The 14,319-nt window shown below is 39.8% G+C and overlaps 1 protein-coding gene across 1 annotated transcript; it reads right to left on the bottom strand.

The window, feature by feature from the left end:
* Positions 1-711: 711 nt before the first annotated feature.
* LOC144610228 (anterior gradient protein 3-like) lies at positions 712-13,638 on the bottom strand. The gene is made up of 7 exons (XM_078428827.1): positions 13,539-13,638; positions 7,639-7,702; positions 7,473-7,525; positions 6,206-6,282; positions 4,126-4,189; positions 2,218-2,301; positions 712-828 (listed from the first exon to the last, which is right to left on the bottom strand). The coding sequence occupies exons 1-7, from the start codon at positions 13,636-13,638 to the stop codon at positions 779-781; spliced, it is 492 nt and encodes a 163-aa protein (XP_078284953.1). The 3' UTR covers positions 712-778.
* Between the last annotated feature and the right edge of the window lie 681 nt (positions 13,639-14,319).

Here is a 14,319-nt window from a genome sequence, read left to right as displayed (position 1 = left end):
TGGGGAAATTTCTTATTAAAGCTACGTATTAAATTCAAAGTCTAATAATCAATTTGTTAAAAAAACAACATTCTGCATAGTGGAACTGCTGCCTCATAATTCTAGCTATCCAGGTTCATTCAATGTTTTTGGGTGAAGTTTCTATGCTCTCCCTCTGACCGTATGGATTTCCTCCAAGTGCTCCAGTTTCCTTCCACATCCCAACGATGTGTGGGTTGGTAAGTAAAGTAATGATGGTAAGTTTCACCAGTGCAGGTGGATGGTAAGTCTGTGGGGATTTGCTGCGAATGTAGGTGAAGATTACGTGGGCAATTAGAGGAGGGAAGGGATATTGGTGTGATTTGGCATTGCTCCATGTTCGAAAAAAAGATGGAAATTAAGTAACCCAATTTATTATAAAATGCTCATTCCAGATTCATTGTCATATGGGCAAGTGATTTATTTGCAATATTAACAAAAATAAAGTTGTTTCATTTCATGGCTTGTATGTTGTACGTACAACACGAACAAGGCTAATTGTTGTACATTAGGTATTGAACATGAAAAAATAAGTAAAGATGCTCCAATTCTGATTATTAAAATGTTTATTAATTAATTCATCATGTAATAAAACATCTTTTGAATCAAAAGAATGAAAATCAAGGCATTGTGCATTTTGCATATTGGCTTCGAGCATTAAACGGAATGGATTATTAACTCAAATGGAATTTGCACACAAAGAAATAAAAATCCTGGTTCCTCTTCTTCAGGTTAAAACAAATAGTGTTGCTATTATTTGTTATAGCTCAGTTGTTAACAAACGTTTTGCTCTCTTCATGTTCTGGATCACTGAAAAAGAAACAAAAATTATAAAAGGTTTTTATAACTTCAACCCTATGGGTTTTATTACCAGAAATCAAAATAATTCTCTGGAATCATGCAAAACATATCATTTTATGCACTGTGACGATTCTAGCTTACAGCACAATAACAAAATAGCAGTTTCATCATGGTTGTCCCAACATTTACCCCAAAATGATTATTTTCCCCAAAATGAATTTTCATGAACTTTTTTTTGCAACGGATCTCTTTTCTATTACAAATGTTAATCTACTATTAGCTCATTTAATCTTCAGAGTCTAACCATCCTAATGATTGTATGGGGTGAATTGGAATAATTCCAAATATTTTTTGTTTAGTCAAATGCTTGCAAATTCTCTAATACTTATTAACCAGTTGGCAAAATATTCAATCATAAAGTAAATTTGTATAACTCACAAAGATAAGAACTACTTCAGCCAATATTATTGCATGATGTTCAAGTTCCCTTACCGATTTCCGTTTTGTTATTATAAGAGATATTTGGGCAGAACATCCATTATTTTTACTGATTAATTCCAAGTACATTTTTTAAAAAAATGTGCTTAGTAGGAATCAATACTTTTGATTGAGACTGAGAACTATCTGAACAATTGCACAACTATCTTACAATCTTTGTCTTTCAATACTTAAACATGGGGTCAGATTCACAGACTCTTGTGACCTTAGGCTAGATTAGATTTGAGATACAGTGTAGAAACAGACCCTTCCACCCACAGAGTCTGCGCCGACCAGCAATCCCCGCACACTAACCCTATCCTACACACTATGGACAATTTACAATTATACCAAGCCAATTAACCTACAAACCTGTACATCTTTGGAAATGGGGAGGAAACCGGGGATCCCAGAGAAAACCCACGTAGGTCATGGGGCGAATGTTTATTACATTCTTGTACGCCATTTTAAACTCTTATGCACCATTTAAATTAAACGTCTTCAGCACCATCTTATGCATAAAAATACCCATAACTTTCTGCAAATTGCAAGATAAGAAGTATGTCAATGATTTAACGAAGCATTTTGAATCAGGACCAGGACCGACGCGGGAGCTTCAACCGCCGGCTGAGGGAGCTTCGATCGCCCCGTCGGATGGTTCGACTGCCCCGACCACGGGGGAAAAATGAGGGTAGAGGATTAGACTTTGTTGCCTTCCATCACAGTGAGGAATGTGGGGAATCCGCTGTGGTGATTGTTTATGTTAATGTTTATGTAGTTGTGTGTCCTGTTGCTTTTTTAGCATGGCTGTATGGTAATCCGCATAACACTGTACCTTAATTGACAATTAAAGACCTTCGAAACCTTTGACACCTTAGATTTTAATAGTTTAGAAATTCCTGCCAAGTACTTTTCACTTACAGAGTTGAACATCTTGAGGCTCATATGTATAGAGACGGTTTGAATATCTTCCTGCAATATCTGCTCTCACAGTCAAAGAAGGATCTTCAAAAAAGATAAAACGCATGACAATGAGCACAGTTGACCAGGAGCAGAAAAACAATTTGCTGGAGGAACTTTGCGGGTGAAGCATCCTTTGTGGGGAGGGAGGAATTGTCAATGAGTTGGGTCAAGATCCAACATCAGGATGCAAACAGCCTCCTTAGTTCTAATGTTAAATGGGTTTTTTTTCCATGCTTCTTCTACTTGGTACACAATAGCATATTTAGGCAAAAAATTAATATATGATGCATTATTCTATTTTAGATAACCTTTGATTGACCTTCAGTCAATAATTGAATATTTCCCTTTCTATACAAGGAAGAAACTAGAACAGAGTGTAAATGTGATGCCTAACCAGACAGCTGATGAAAGTTGCAGGCACTAAGACATTAAGAATATACAATGTCCTTTCAAATTCATTTGGAGACTGCACACAAAGAATGGTGTGCATTCCTCGTCTTTTTATTACTTAAAAGACTGCAGACTGGGAACATAGAATTTCCTGATATAATCCCCCGGCATATACTGGATTCAATCTGATGGAATTGTAACCCAACGTTAAAGCAATCTGATAGTGACCCATGTATCATTGAAGTTACAATGGGCTGGAATTTCTCTGTGCCTTGATAGGACCACATGTGCTGAGTACATTAGTGCTCGAGCCACAGCAACAAAGCAACACATGGTTAATTAAAGATAGACACAAAATGTCCTGACCCGAAATATCGTGTATCCATTTTCTCCAGAGATGCTGCTAGACTCGCTGTGTTATTCCAGCATTTTGTGTCTCTCATTGGTATAAACCAGCATCTGTAGTTCGTTTTTATTACATAGTTAATTACATCTTGTGCCAGCATTTTTTTTAAGTTGCTGGAGCTGATGGAGTATCAATGAAACAATTAGAACATAGAGCATTGAGCAGTGCAGCACAGACACGGGTCCTTCGGCCCACTCTGTCTGTGCTGAACATGATGCCAAGACCAACTCTTATTTGCTTATGTATAATCCGTATCCCTCCATTCCCTGCAAGTTTCATCAATGCCACTATCGTATCTGCTTCAACCACCACCCCCAGCAGTGCATTCCATGCAATCTCTACCCTTTGTGTAAAAAAAAAGTTGCCCCACACATCTCCTTAAACTTTGCCCGTCTCACCTGAATGCTATGGCAGATGTCAACTTCTCTACATCGGCGAGACCAAATGCAGGCCCGGCGATCGTTTCGCTCAACACCTTTGCTCAGTCCGCCTTAACCAACCTGATCACCCGGTGGCTGAGCACTTCAACTCCCCCTCCCACTCCCAGTCTGACCTTTCTGTCAAGGGCAGCCTCCAGTGTCATAGTGAGGCCCAGAGCAAATTGGAGGAACAGCACCTCATATTTCGCTTGGGCAGCTTACAGCCCAGCGGTATGAACATTGACTTCTCCAACTTTAGATAGCTCCTCTGTCCCTCTCTTCCCCTTCCCAGTTCTCCCACTGTCGTCCTGTCTCCACCTATATCCTTTCTTTGTCCGCCCCCCCCCTGACATCAGTCTGAAGAAGGGTCTCGACACGAAACGCTACCCATTCCTTCTCTCCAGAGATGCTGCCTGACCTGCTGAGTTACTCCAGCATTTTGTGATACCTTTGATTTGTACCAGCATCTGCAGTTATTTTCCTACACTTAATACTATGCCCTATAGTATTTGATATTTCCACTCTGTGAAAAAAAGATTCTTACTGTCTCCTCTCCCTCTGTCTCTCATTATTTTATATACTTCATGAAATTTGATGCAGTGGATTGCTTAGTATTAAATAATGAATCTGCAAAAAAGACCTGATGCTTACCTAGAAAGATAATCCGGGGTACATATTTACCATCGGGTGCAAGGTTTTTGTCAGTGGTTTCATGCTAATAAAACAAAAAAAATCCTGGGTTATGAACATTAAAGTGATATTAACATGGGGAGAGAAAAAATAAATTCATATAATTTTTAATCTGATAGATTAAGAAACAGATTTTGCTTTTAATTGTTTACTTTTTCATGAAGGTGTTTCCTAAGTTATCCCACAAATTTCTTCTCATTTATGAGTTTAATTTCATAGGGATTTTGGTAAAATTGGCAAAGTTGGAGTGGTTTCTGGTTAAATCCTGCTCCCATACTTTAAACACTTCCTCAATAAGATCAGTCTGAAGAAGGGTCTCGACCTGAAACATCACTCATTCCTTCTCTCCTGAGATGCTGCCTGACCCGCTGAATTACTCCAGCATTTTGTGAATAAATACCTTCATTTGTACCAGCATCTGCAGTTATTTTCCTACAATACCTGTTGCTCCTCAATAAGATAGCAGTCACATGGAACAGATCACCTGCCTGATCTTAATTCCATAGATGCCTATTATTATTTAATTGCAGACAGTTTGATCTCCTTTCCCAGGTTATAAACCAAATGGCTCAATGTAACTGCATTAATTAAACTGGGAGATGAAAAAGAAGACAATTAAATCATGGCTGATCTATCTTTCCTAACCCCATTCCCCTGCCTTCTCCCCATAACCCCTGACATCTGTACTAATCAAGAATCTATCTATCTATGTCTATCTATTTATATTCACCGACTTGGCCTCCTCAGCCTTCTGATGTGATAAAAAAGTATCTCTATAAGGCACATAATAATAATAATAATAATAATAATAATACATTTCATTTGTCTCGCGCTTTTCTGGAAACTCAAAGACGCTTTACAGAGTAAGTAAAACATAAAAATAAATAAATAAACGAACAAAAAAGGAGACAGAAGGTGAGGTGACGGTCAGTGGTTGAAGGCAGTGTTGAACAGGTGAGTCTTAAGTGATGTTTTGAATGTGGTGAGTGAGGAGGAGTCTCTGATGGTTTGAGGTAGTGAGTTCCAGGGGGTGGGAGCAGCGATGGAGAAAGCCCTGTCCCCCCAGGATCCGAGTTTGGTCCGGATGGGGGGGGACAGGAGGTTAGCAGCAGCAGAGCGGAGGGTGCGGGTGGGAGTGTGTCTGTGGAGGAGGTCAGTCAGGTAGGATGGGGCCAGGTTATGGAGGGCTTTGTAGGTCATGAGGAGGATTTTGTACTGGATTCTCTGGGGGATGGGGAGCCAGTGGAGCTTGTAAAGGACGGGGGTGATGTGGTCACGGGTCGGGGAGTGGGTGAGTAGACGGGCAGCGGAGTTCTGGATGTGTTGGAGTTTGTTGATGATTTTTGAAGGTGAACCATAGAGGAAGCTGTTACAGTAGTCCAGACGGGAGGTGATGAAGGCGTGGATGAGGGTTTCTGCAGCTGTGGAGGAGAGGGATGGACGGAGACGGGCGATGTTTTTGAGGTGGAAGAAGGCTGTCTTGGTGATGTGTTTGATGTGTTTGTCGAAGGAGAGGGTTTGATCAAAGATGATGCCAAGATTCCAGATGTGAGGGGAGGTGGATACTGAGAAACCGTCGATGTTGAGGGTGAAGTTGTGGGTGGATTTGGTGGGCGTTTTTGGTCCAATGATGATGATTTCGGATTTGTCACAGTTTAGTTTGAGGAAATTGGTTTGAAGCCAAGATTTTATTTCAGTGATGCAGTTTGTCAGGATAGAGTGTGTAGCGGTGGAGATTGACTTGGTGGAGATGAGGAGCTGGATATCATCGGCGAAGCAGTGGAATTGGAGACCATACCAGTTCAGCAGAATTTTTACTTTTCTTTGGGACTATAATTTTCTAAGTGCAGGCTATTGTCACGGGATTGACATTGGGTCTATCTACTTGCATTTTCTCAGCTTTTGAAACTTTGATATTATTTTGCAGGATATTGCTTTTGAGTTGAATTCCCAATATGCACTCTCTATGGGGTAAAACTATAAACTGCAAATAATAGCAAATGTATTTGTTATTGGTAAATAAAGCCAGAATAATGCTTACCATAAGATTTAACATGATGAAATCTTTATCAGCCATTTGCTGGATTTCTGTACTTGCCGCAAAAGCTTCCTTCAGTGCTGGAAAACATTGATAATTCAATATTATTGTCAAATTTATAGTTAAGGAAAGCTATTAAGTCATGCAGTGCCTATTTGCTTGCAATGGGTTACTTCTCTTGTTAATCATTGTTGTAACGTGGGCAAGCTACATAGTGCACATAGGAGATAATGAGGTTTGTATGATTACTTCAGATATACAGTACAGAAACAGTAATTCAATGGTATTCATGCCCTACAAGAAGTTCTTTCAATCTTTGCTCAATTAAATTCACCGGCACAGCCCTTTATCAGCAGGACCTACAAACAGAGATGTCAGAGTGGAGTGGGGTAGGGAATTAAGATGTCACAGGCATCAGGAGGCTAATGTTACCCATGTGGAACAAACAGACATGTTCGTAAGTTCAAGGAGCAGAATTAGGCCAGTCGGCCCATCAACTCTACTCTGCCATTCAATCATGGATAATCTATCTTTCCCTTTCAACCCCATTATTCTGCATTCTCCCCATAACCCCTGACACACTTACTAATCAAGAATCCACCTTTAAGATTCACCACCCTCTGACTAAAGAAATTCCTCCTCATCTCCTTTCTAAAAGTACATCCTTTTATTCTGAGGCTGTGGCCTCTGGTCCTAGACTCTCCCACGAGTGGAAACATCCTCTCCGCATCCACACGATCCAGGCATTTCACTATTCGGTAAGTTTCAATGAGGTGTTCACCCAACCTGTGTGTATTTCTCCATTGCCGAGCCCTGATGCAGAATGCCGGATTGCAAGAAATGCTATTGAAATGTTGCTTCAGATGAAAAGACCTTGAGTGGTTGGAAGGAATAATCCTTCGGCAGATTAGCTAGGGCGACCTAACCCCATTAGGCAGAGCTACCTTTTACTCTTAGTTACATTCAGGGGGTTCATGTTGTCGACCTCTCCGTGGTGAGCCCTGTCAACTGACCTCGGTAACGGTGTAACGACAACAAACAGAGACAGCAGAAGCAGCTTCATAACTTCTGCTGGCTCAAATGCAAGAAGAAGTCACATTCAGGACAATCCTTTGTGTAGATAACTGCAGGGTGTACAATGGCCAACATTTGCAAAACTGGTCCCAATATTTAAATACAAAGACACAGCATCCATACATCGTAGAGGATGAAATTAAATAACATTTTTATATATGAAGCTGTAAGAATGTCACAGAACCAAAATATTTACGTTTACAGTATCTGCAGTCTTCCAGGTGATGGATGACCATTAATGGCTTGTTGCTGAAATAACAAGGAGTGTATAAATCAGAATTAGTCCGGATATCATCACGGATAAGCTTGATTCACATGTCTGCTCTTGAACTCACATCATTAGCATTAATGCATCTTCTTACCTTTTCCTTGCTTTAAATAGGCCTTCTTCATAGGTTTGAACCCATGTTAAATCATCTCCCCAACCTAAAACAATAATACACATAACAAAGTTACTATGTGAATGTGTAATTTAAAACAGAAGATGCTGGAAAACTCAGCTGGCCAGGCAGCATCTGTGTTAAGAGAAACAGTCAACATTTTGGTCTGCCATTGTTTTTATTTCCACAGATGCAGCCTGACTTGCTGGGTTTTCCAAAATTTTCTGCTTTGTGTCGGATTTCCAGCAGAGGCATGATTTTGTCGAAAGAAAGAACTGTAGTTGCTGGTTTATACCAAAGATTGACACAAAGCGCTGGAGTAACTCAGCCAGTCAGGCAGCATCTCTGGAGAAAAAAGATGGGAGATGTTTCGGGTCGGGACCCTTCTTCAGCCACTTCTTCAATTGCAGGTGTTCGTTTGATTTTCATTAACTGTTGATGTTTAACATTCAGCTAATTCCTTCCCTATTAACTGCAATTAGACAGTATATAAAAGTTCGCAGTTTATTTTCATAGATGAATCACAGAAAATGATTGATGTGTGAGGAGGTCCTTTGGTACATTTGAAGAAGGCGGCACGGTGGCGCTGCAGTAGAGTTGCTGCTTTACAGAACCAGAGACTCAGGTTCGATCCTGACTACGAGTGCTGTCTGTACGGAGTTTGAACGTTCTCCCTGTGACTGCGTGAGTTTTCTCTGGGTGCTCACTTTTCCTCCCACATTCTGAAGACATGAAGGTTTATAGGTTAATTGGCTTCTGTAAATTGTCCCTAGTCGGTAGGATAGAACTAGTGTACGGATGATTGCTGGTCGGTGTGAACGTGGTGGGCCAAAGGGCCTGTTTCCACGCTGTATCTCCAAACACCAAAAAAAGAGCCGCCCAGATCAATCCTTCTCTCTCACCTTTCCACAGCCCTGAGATCACAGCTCAAACACACAACCGAGTGTTATCTACGAATGATGAGGGCTTCTGCCTCCACTACCTTTTCAGCCAGTGAGCTCCGGACTCCTATCCCTCTGTGGGTGAAAGATTTATTTCCTCATCTCCCCTTTAATTCTTCCAAAAATTACTTTAAGCACGCACACCCTGGTTTTTGACACAGCAGGAAGAATGGAAACTTTTAAAGAATTCTGACCAAGCCCCTAATGATTTAATCATCTTAATTAGGATTCCCCTCAGTTCCAAAGAAAACAATTTCTTGGCAAGTTGTTTTCCAACCAGCAGTGTGCACTGTTCTAGCCCAATCTGTGTACTCTTATATTCTATACCTTGACTAATAAAGCATTCCACGTGGCTTTTTAACAACCATGTTGACCTTCCCTGGCACCTTTAAGGACCAGTGGCCCCAAATAACAAGTCCACTTTTTTTCTCTGCATCTCATTTAGAGTATTACGTTTTTTTCTGGTCACCCTGTTATAGGAAAGATGTTGTTAAGGTGGAAAGGGTGCAGAGCGATTTACGAGGATGTTACCAGGACTCGAGGGTGTGAGCTATGGGGAGGGGTTGAGCAGGTTAGGACTTTAATCCGTGGAGCTCAGGAGGATGAGGGGTGATCTTTTAGAGGTGCTTAAGATCATGAGGGGAATAGATAGGGTAAGTGCACAGAGTATTTTACCCCGAAGAGGGGAATGGAAAACCAGACGACATTGGATTCAGGTGTGGGGGAATGATTTAATAGGAACCTGAGGGGCAACTTTTTTACACAAAGGAGGGTGGGTATATGGAATGAGCTGCTGGAGGAGGTAGTTGAGGCAGGTAGCATCACATCCCTTAAGAAACATTTGGAAAGGTACATGGATAGGGTAGGTATAGAGGAGTATGGTCCAAATGCAGGCAGGTGTGACTAGTATAGATGGGCATGTTGGCCAGTGTGGGTAAATTGGGCCAGAGGGCCTGTTTCCATGCCGTATCACTCTATGACTCTACAACTGTCAATATTCCTTCATCTATTACAGGGGTGGCCAAACTTGCTTAATGTAAGAGCCACATACGATAAAGTTCAGATGTTTGAGAGCCGCAAGACATGAACAAAAGAGCCGCAAGACATGAACTTAAATATTTTTACTAACCATGAACATTAAACTTACGTTTTATTCCAATGAGGTCTCAATTCATACCCAGTAAATAACTATAAAGCTTGAAATTTTTTCTTATTTACCTTTTATATTAACTGTGATGAAAAAAGGAGCTCAGCCAACATATTTCCACGAGCCGCATATTAAAGGTCAAAGAGCCGCATGTAGCTGGCGAGCCGCGGTTTGGCCACCCCTGATCTATTATATACTCCTTTGCCTTCTTGCACCTCCCCAAAACCCATACCTCCTATTTAACTGCATTAAATTACATTTTGTAATTTTCTGCTAGATGACCAAGTCTGTATTTTTTTTGCAGTCTAAAACTTTCTTCCTCACAGTCGCAAAAGCTCTGATTCCATGTGCCATTTGCAAACTTCCTTATTTTAAAACAGTCGCATTCATTTAGACTTTTAATAAAAAAGGCCTTTAAAACTCAGATTTGGCCTAGACAAAACCTTGATTTTCAGGTTTAGTCTTATAAAATTTTATGTACCAGCTTACAAAAGTGTGCGCTGATAATGTCACATCAGCAACCTGCGTAATTTAGGAAAGTATGTATGGATAACCTAATCAGTTGGGATGGCTAATGATGGTGACCAAAAAATAAGTTGCTTTAAGAGGATTTTAGATAGGCATATGGAAATGCAAGGAATATAATTTGGCAACTGTTCAGCGCAAACATTGTGGGCCAAAGGGCCAGTTGCTGTGCTGTACTGTTCTATGTTCTATGTCCTAAAGAGATTGAAAAAGAAGTGTAAATTAGATGGGAGAATTCAATGTCAGATCAGGTACAAAAAGAGAAATGAAGAGTAAGAAAGTGGGTGGAGAGAGAGAAATGGGGGCAAAGAGAAATAAAGGAAAAAAATGACAAGAAGATCTGATGCATTACACTTGTAAAATAAATACAATGTACATTTAAGTCAGAGTCATAGAGTGATACAGCGAGGAAACGGGCAGTTCAGCCCAACCTGCCCATGCCGATCAATATGCCCCATCTACACTAATCCCACCTGCCTGCGTTTGGTCCATATCCCTCTAATCCTATCTCATCCATGTACCTGTCTAAGTGTTTCTTAAACATTGCGATATTACCTGCCTCAACTACCTTCTCCAGCAGCTCACTCCATATACCCACCACCCTTTGTGTAAAAAAAGTTACCTCTCAGCTTCCCATTAAATCTTTCCCCCCTCATGTCCTCTGGTTCTTGAATCCCCTACTCTGGGCAAGATATTCTGGTCAAGTCAAGAGAGTTCACACTTGAAATAGTTCCACTTTAGGACTCCAGTCATATGTTGAAAATATTTAGCACTAATTGCATAATTAAATGGGGATTTGAACTTTAAATAGCATGACGATATCTATTGCAAATTCATGTAAATACAGTAATTTCATTGCACTAAATATACTTTGACAGTGAAGCAATCAATAAGATGCCTTATTTCTGAACAATGGATGATTAGTGAAAACGCATCCAACAACCTCTGTATATCCCTATTTAACTATTCACCTGCCTCCCGTCTTACTTGTTACTTGTGCAAAATAAGCTGCAGGTGTTATTCTGCTGGCTATTATTTTAGTGACTAATATTGATCCATTGTTAAATCAGATACAGAAAGAGAAATAACACGAGGGAAAGAAAGAGTCAATTGATAGAGGGAGAAAAATCTAAATTGTCAAGTACTACATAGCTTTAAGGTGTGAAGGGGAAAGCTTTTTAGTTCGAATAGTAGGTGCCAGGAACATGCTGCAATAGATGGTGGTGGAATCAGATATGATAGTGAAGTTTAAAAGTCTCTTGGATAGGCACATGGATATGTTGTGAATGAAGGGATATGGATCATATTCAGGGAGGGGGGATTGGTTTAATTTGGCATCATGTTCAGCACAAGACCACTTCCTGTTCTATGTTCTAAAAACTGTAAGAGAAAAAAAGTTTTTTTTTAATTTATAAAAAAGTAGTTACACAAATCAAAACACAATGGTTAATTTCATTAGTTAGAGTGATTGAACTTGTACCGTGAAGTAGAACTTAAAATAACTTGATAATGGGCTTTAATATTTTGGATCCTACCTAATGTGCAAATGCAATAATTTCATTTCATTCAAGTGTGGAAGGGAAAAGTAAAGTCACAATCATTTTAACAACAAATTAGAAACATAGAAACATAGAAACTAGGTGCAGGAATAGGCCACTCGGCCCTTCGAGCCAGCACCACTATTCAATATGATCATGGCTGATCATCCAAAATCAGTACCCCATTCCTGCTTTCTCCCCATATCCCTTGATTCTGTTAGCCCCAAGAGCTATATCTAACTCTCTTGAAAACATCCAGTGAAGCGGCCTCCACTGCCTTCTGTGTAATTCTTGCCTATTGTTTAAAGAATGTTGAAGCATTGTGGTGCAGCAGTGAAGATTTACAGCCACTCGTACCAGAAAATGACAGTTGCTCTCTTAATAAAGTAAATGATCAACCTGTCACCAAAAATGTAAAAGGAACACTAAATCTGGGAGAAATCTAAATATGCTTCCTAATGCAATCTGGAGCCTAATCAGATTTTAACTGTCAAATGTCAAACCACGCAGTTTACTGCAAAACTGATACCAAGTTGATTTCTTCATTAACTGGACTATTAATATTATAAAAGGCAAAAATGATTTTTACTGAAAGAAAATATATTCTCTGGTTAATATGGCAAAATGCTTAAGTTCCAGAATCTTACTGTGGGAACTTGGAACCATTAAAATTTATTTATATTTAATGAATTAGAAATCAGAACGAATTGGGAAAGAAAATAACTGAGTGGATCTCTGTATTGATCTAAATAACAGTTAGATTGGCAAAATGTCCCCCATTTGTGGAGTCGATGCCCCAACCAGCATCAATGGTGTGGAAGTGGAAATGGTTGAGAGCTTCAAGCTCCTTAGCGTCAATATTACCACTGATCTGTCGTGGACTAACCACGTTGATGCGATAGCCAAGAAGGCATACCTACGCCTCGACTTCCTGAGGACATTGAGGAAATTCAGCATATCTAATGACGACAGATGCATCATGGAAATTGCAGTCAGTTGTAGATGTAGCCCAGTCCATCACACATACCAGAATTCCCATAATTGACTCATCTACACCTCACGCTGCTTCAGAAAAGCAGCCAAATTAATCAGACTTATCCCATTCCGGTCATTCCATTTGCACCTTGTTCCCATCCGGCAAAAGGTACAGAGGTTTGAAAGCGCGCACTACTAGGTTCGGGAACAGCTTCTTCCCCTCTGTTAACAAGCTTCTGATTGGTCCTTCCATAAGCTAGGATACTACCCGATTCACGTCATCTCCATTGTGAACATTGGACTGATGTGCTGCAATGCTGAGAACTAAACTGTACACTCTGTATCTTCCCCTTTGCTCTATCGTACTTGAGTTTGATTTAATTGCATTTATGAATGGTAAATCTGATCTGTTTGAATAGCATGCAAAACAAAGCTTTCTCGTTATCTCGTTACTCATGATAATAATCAACCTAAACGTATTTCTTGTATGCTGATGTGCCGAGGTTTGTAGCCACATAATTTCCCTTTCCCACTGGTCACACTCTACTTCAATGCCACTGTCTGTGGCTGGGAGTAAGTAAGGAGGGGGTACACTAAGGCTCTGACTTTCCTCTGTTCACTTTCTGCAATCACAAACTTTTTTGTGGTCATAAAAATGCAATGTTCTTTCAGCATAAATGCCGAGACCAACTTTGGTGGAATACAAGAAATATAGTATTTTGCTCTCGCAGAATCAATTAAATAAATATTACATACCTCTTGACAAAGTTTGAGGTGATCTTTTTTTAAGTGATGTGGCATGGTTGGATGTTACAGCAGCCAGGAAGAAAATTGCAGGAACAAATATCCAAAGCATTGTTTTTTAAAAAGATGTAATTACACTCTTGAATGCTATGTAAACTGGAAGAACAAGTTAAACAAGATTACTCGTCCAAGTTCCTTTACGTCAATTCGGTGTGACGAGTACTTATCTTATTAGCAACTGGAGTGAATCCCTGGTAGGAAAGGTTTTTGAAGTGATTTAGTTATTTAAATAAGGTGGGTAAGTAACCTCCTCATAAAATAAACTGTTCCCATGACAACATTGTGACGTCCAGCTGGGACATTGTTCAAAACTTTATTCACTCTAGTAAATTTTTGGAGATGTGTTGTTTTATTTTAATATCTTTCAGAATGATGCTTTCTCCAAATTTATAGAAGTGTTGATGCCATTCAACAAGGAAAGGGGTGTGCTTCCTCTTTCAGCAACTATCTTAGACTTGTATCACATTCTATTCGACATGAGCACAAAGCAAAGTTGGGTGTATTGAAAATGCAGGGTGTCCAGAGAAAATCAACCAATAAAAAGCAGCACAGTCATTCTAAACTTTGTAAAAGTGACTGGGCTCAATCCTATTTGTACTGGAATAAAGCCAATAATTGAATTTTAATACATCTAGATCCATCTGGTTTATTATAATAATAATACTGACTTTTTTATTAGAAATTCCCCAAATCACCATGCAGTTTTATTTTGCTAATTTCAGTATCTGCTGTA

The sequence above is a fragment of the Rhinoraja longicauda genome, chromosome 2 (assembly GCF_053455715.1).
Source record: "Rhinoraja longicauda isolate Sanriku21f chromosome 2, sRhiLon1.1, whole genome shotgun sequence".
Classification (NCBI taxonomy): Eukaryota; Metazoa; Chordata; class Chondrichthyes; order Rajiformes; family Arhynchobatidae; genus Rhinoraja; species Rhinoraja longicauda.
Note: the sequence above shows the minus strand (reverse complement) of the source record. Positions and strands in the feature narration are given on the sequence as shown.

Coding starts and splice junctions, on each gene's coding strand:
- LOC144610228 (XM_078428827.1), bottom strand. CDS start 13,638: ATGCTTTGGATATTTGTTCCTGCAATTTTCTTCCTGGCTGCTGTAACA. Junction 7,703..13,538: donor ACCTCAAACTTTGTCAAGAG/GTATGTAATATT, acceptor TTATTGTTTTAG/GTTGGGGAGATGATTTAACA. Junction 4,190..6,205: donor TCATCATGTTAAATCTTATG/GTAAGCATTATT, acceptor TTGTTTTATTAG/CATGAAACCACTGACAAAAA.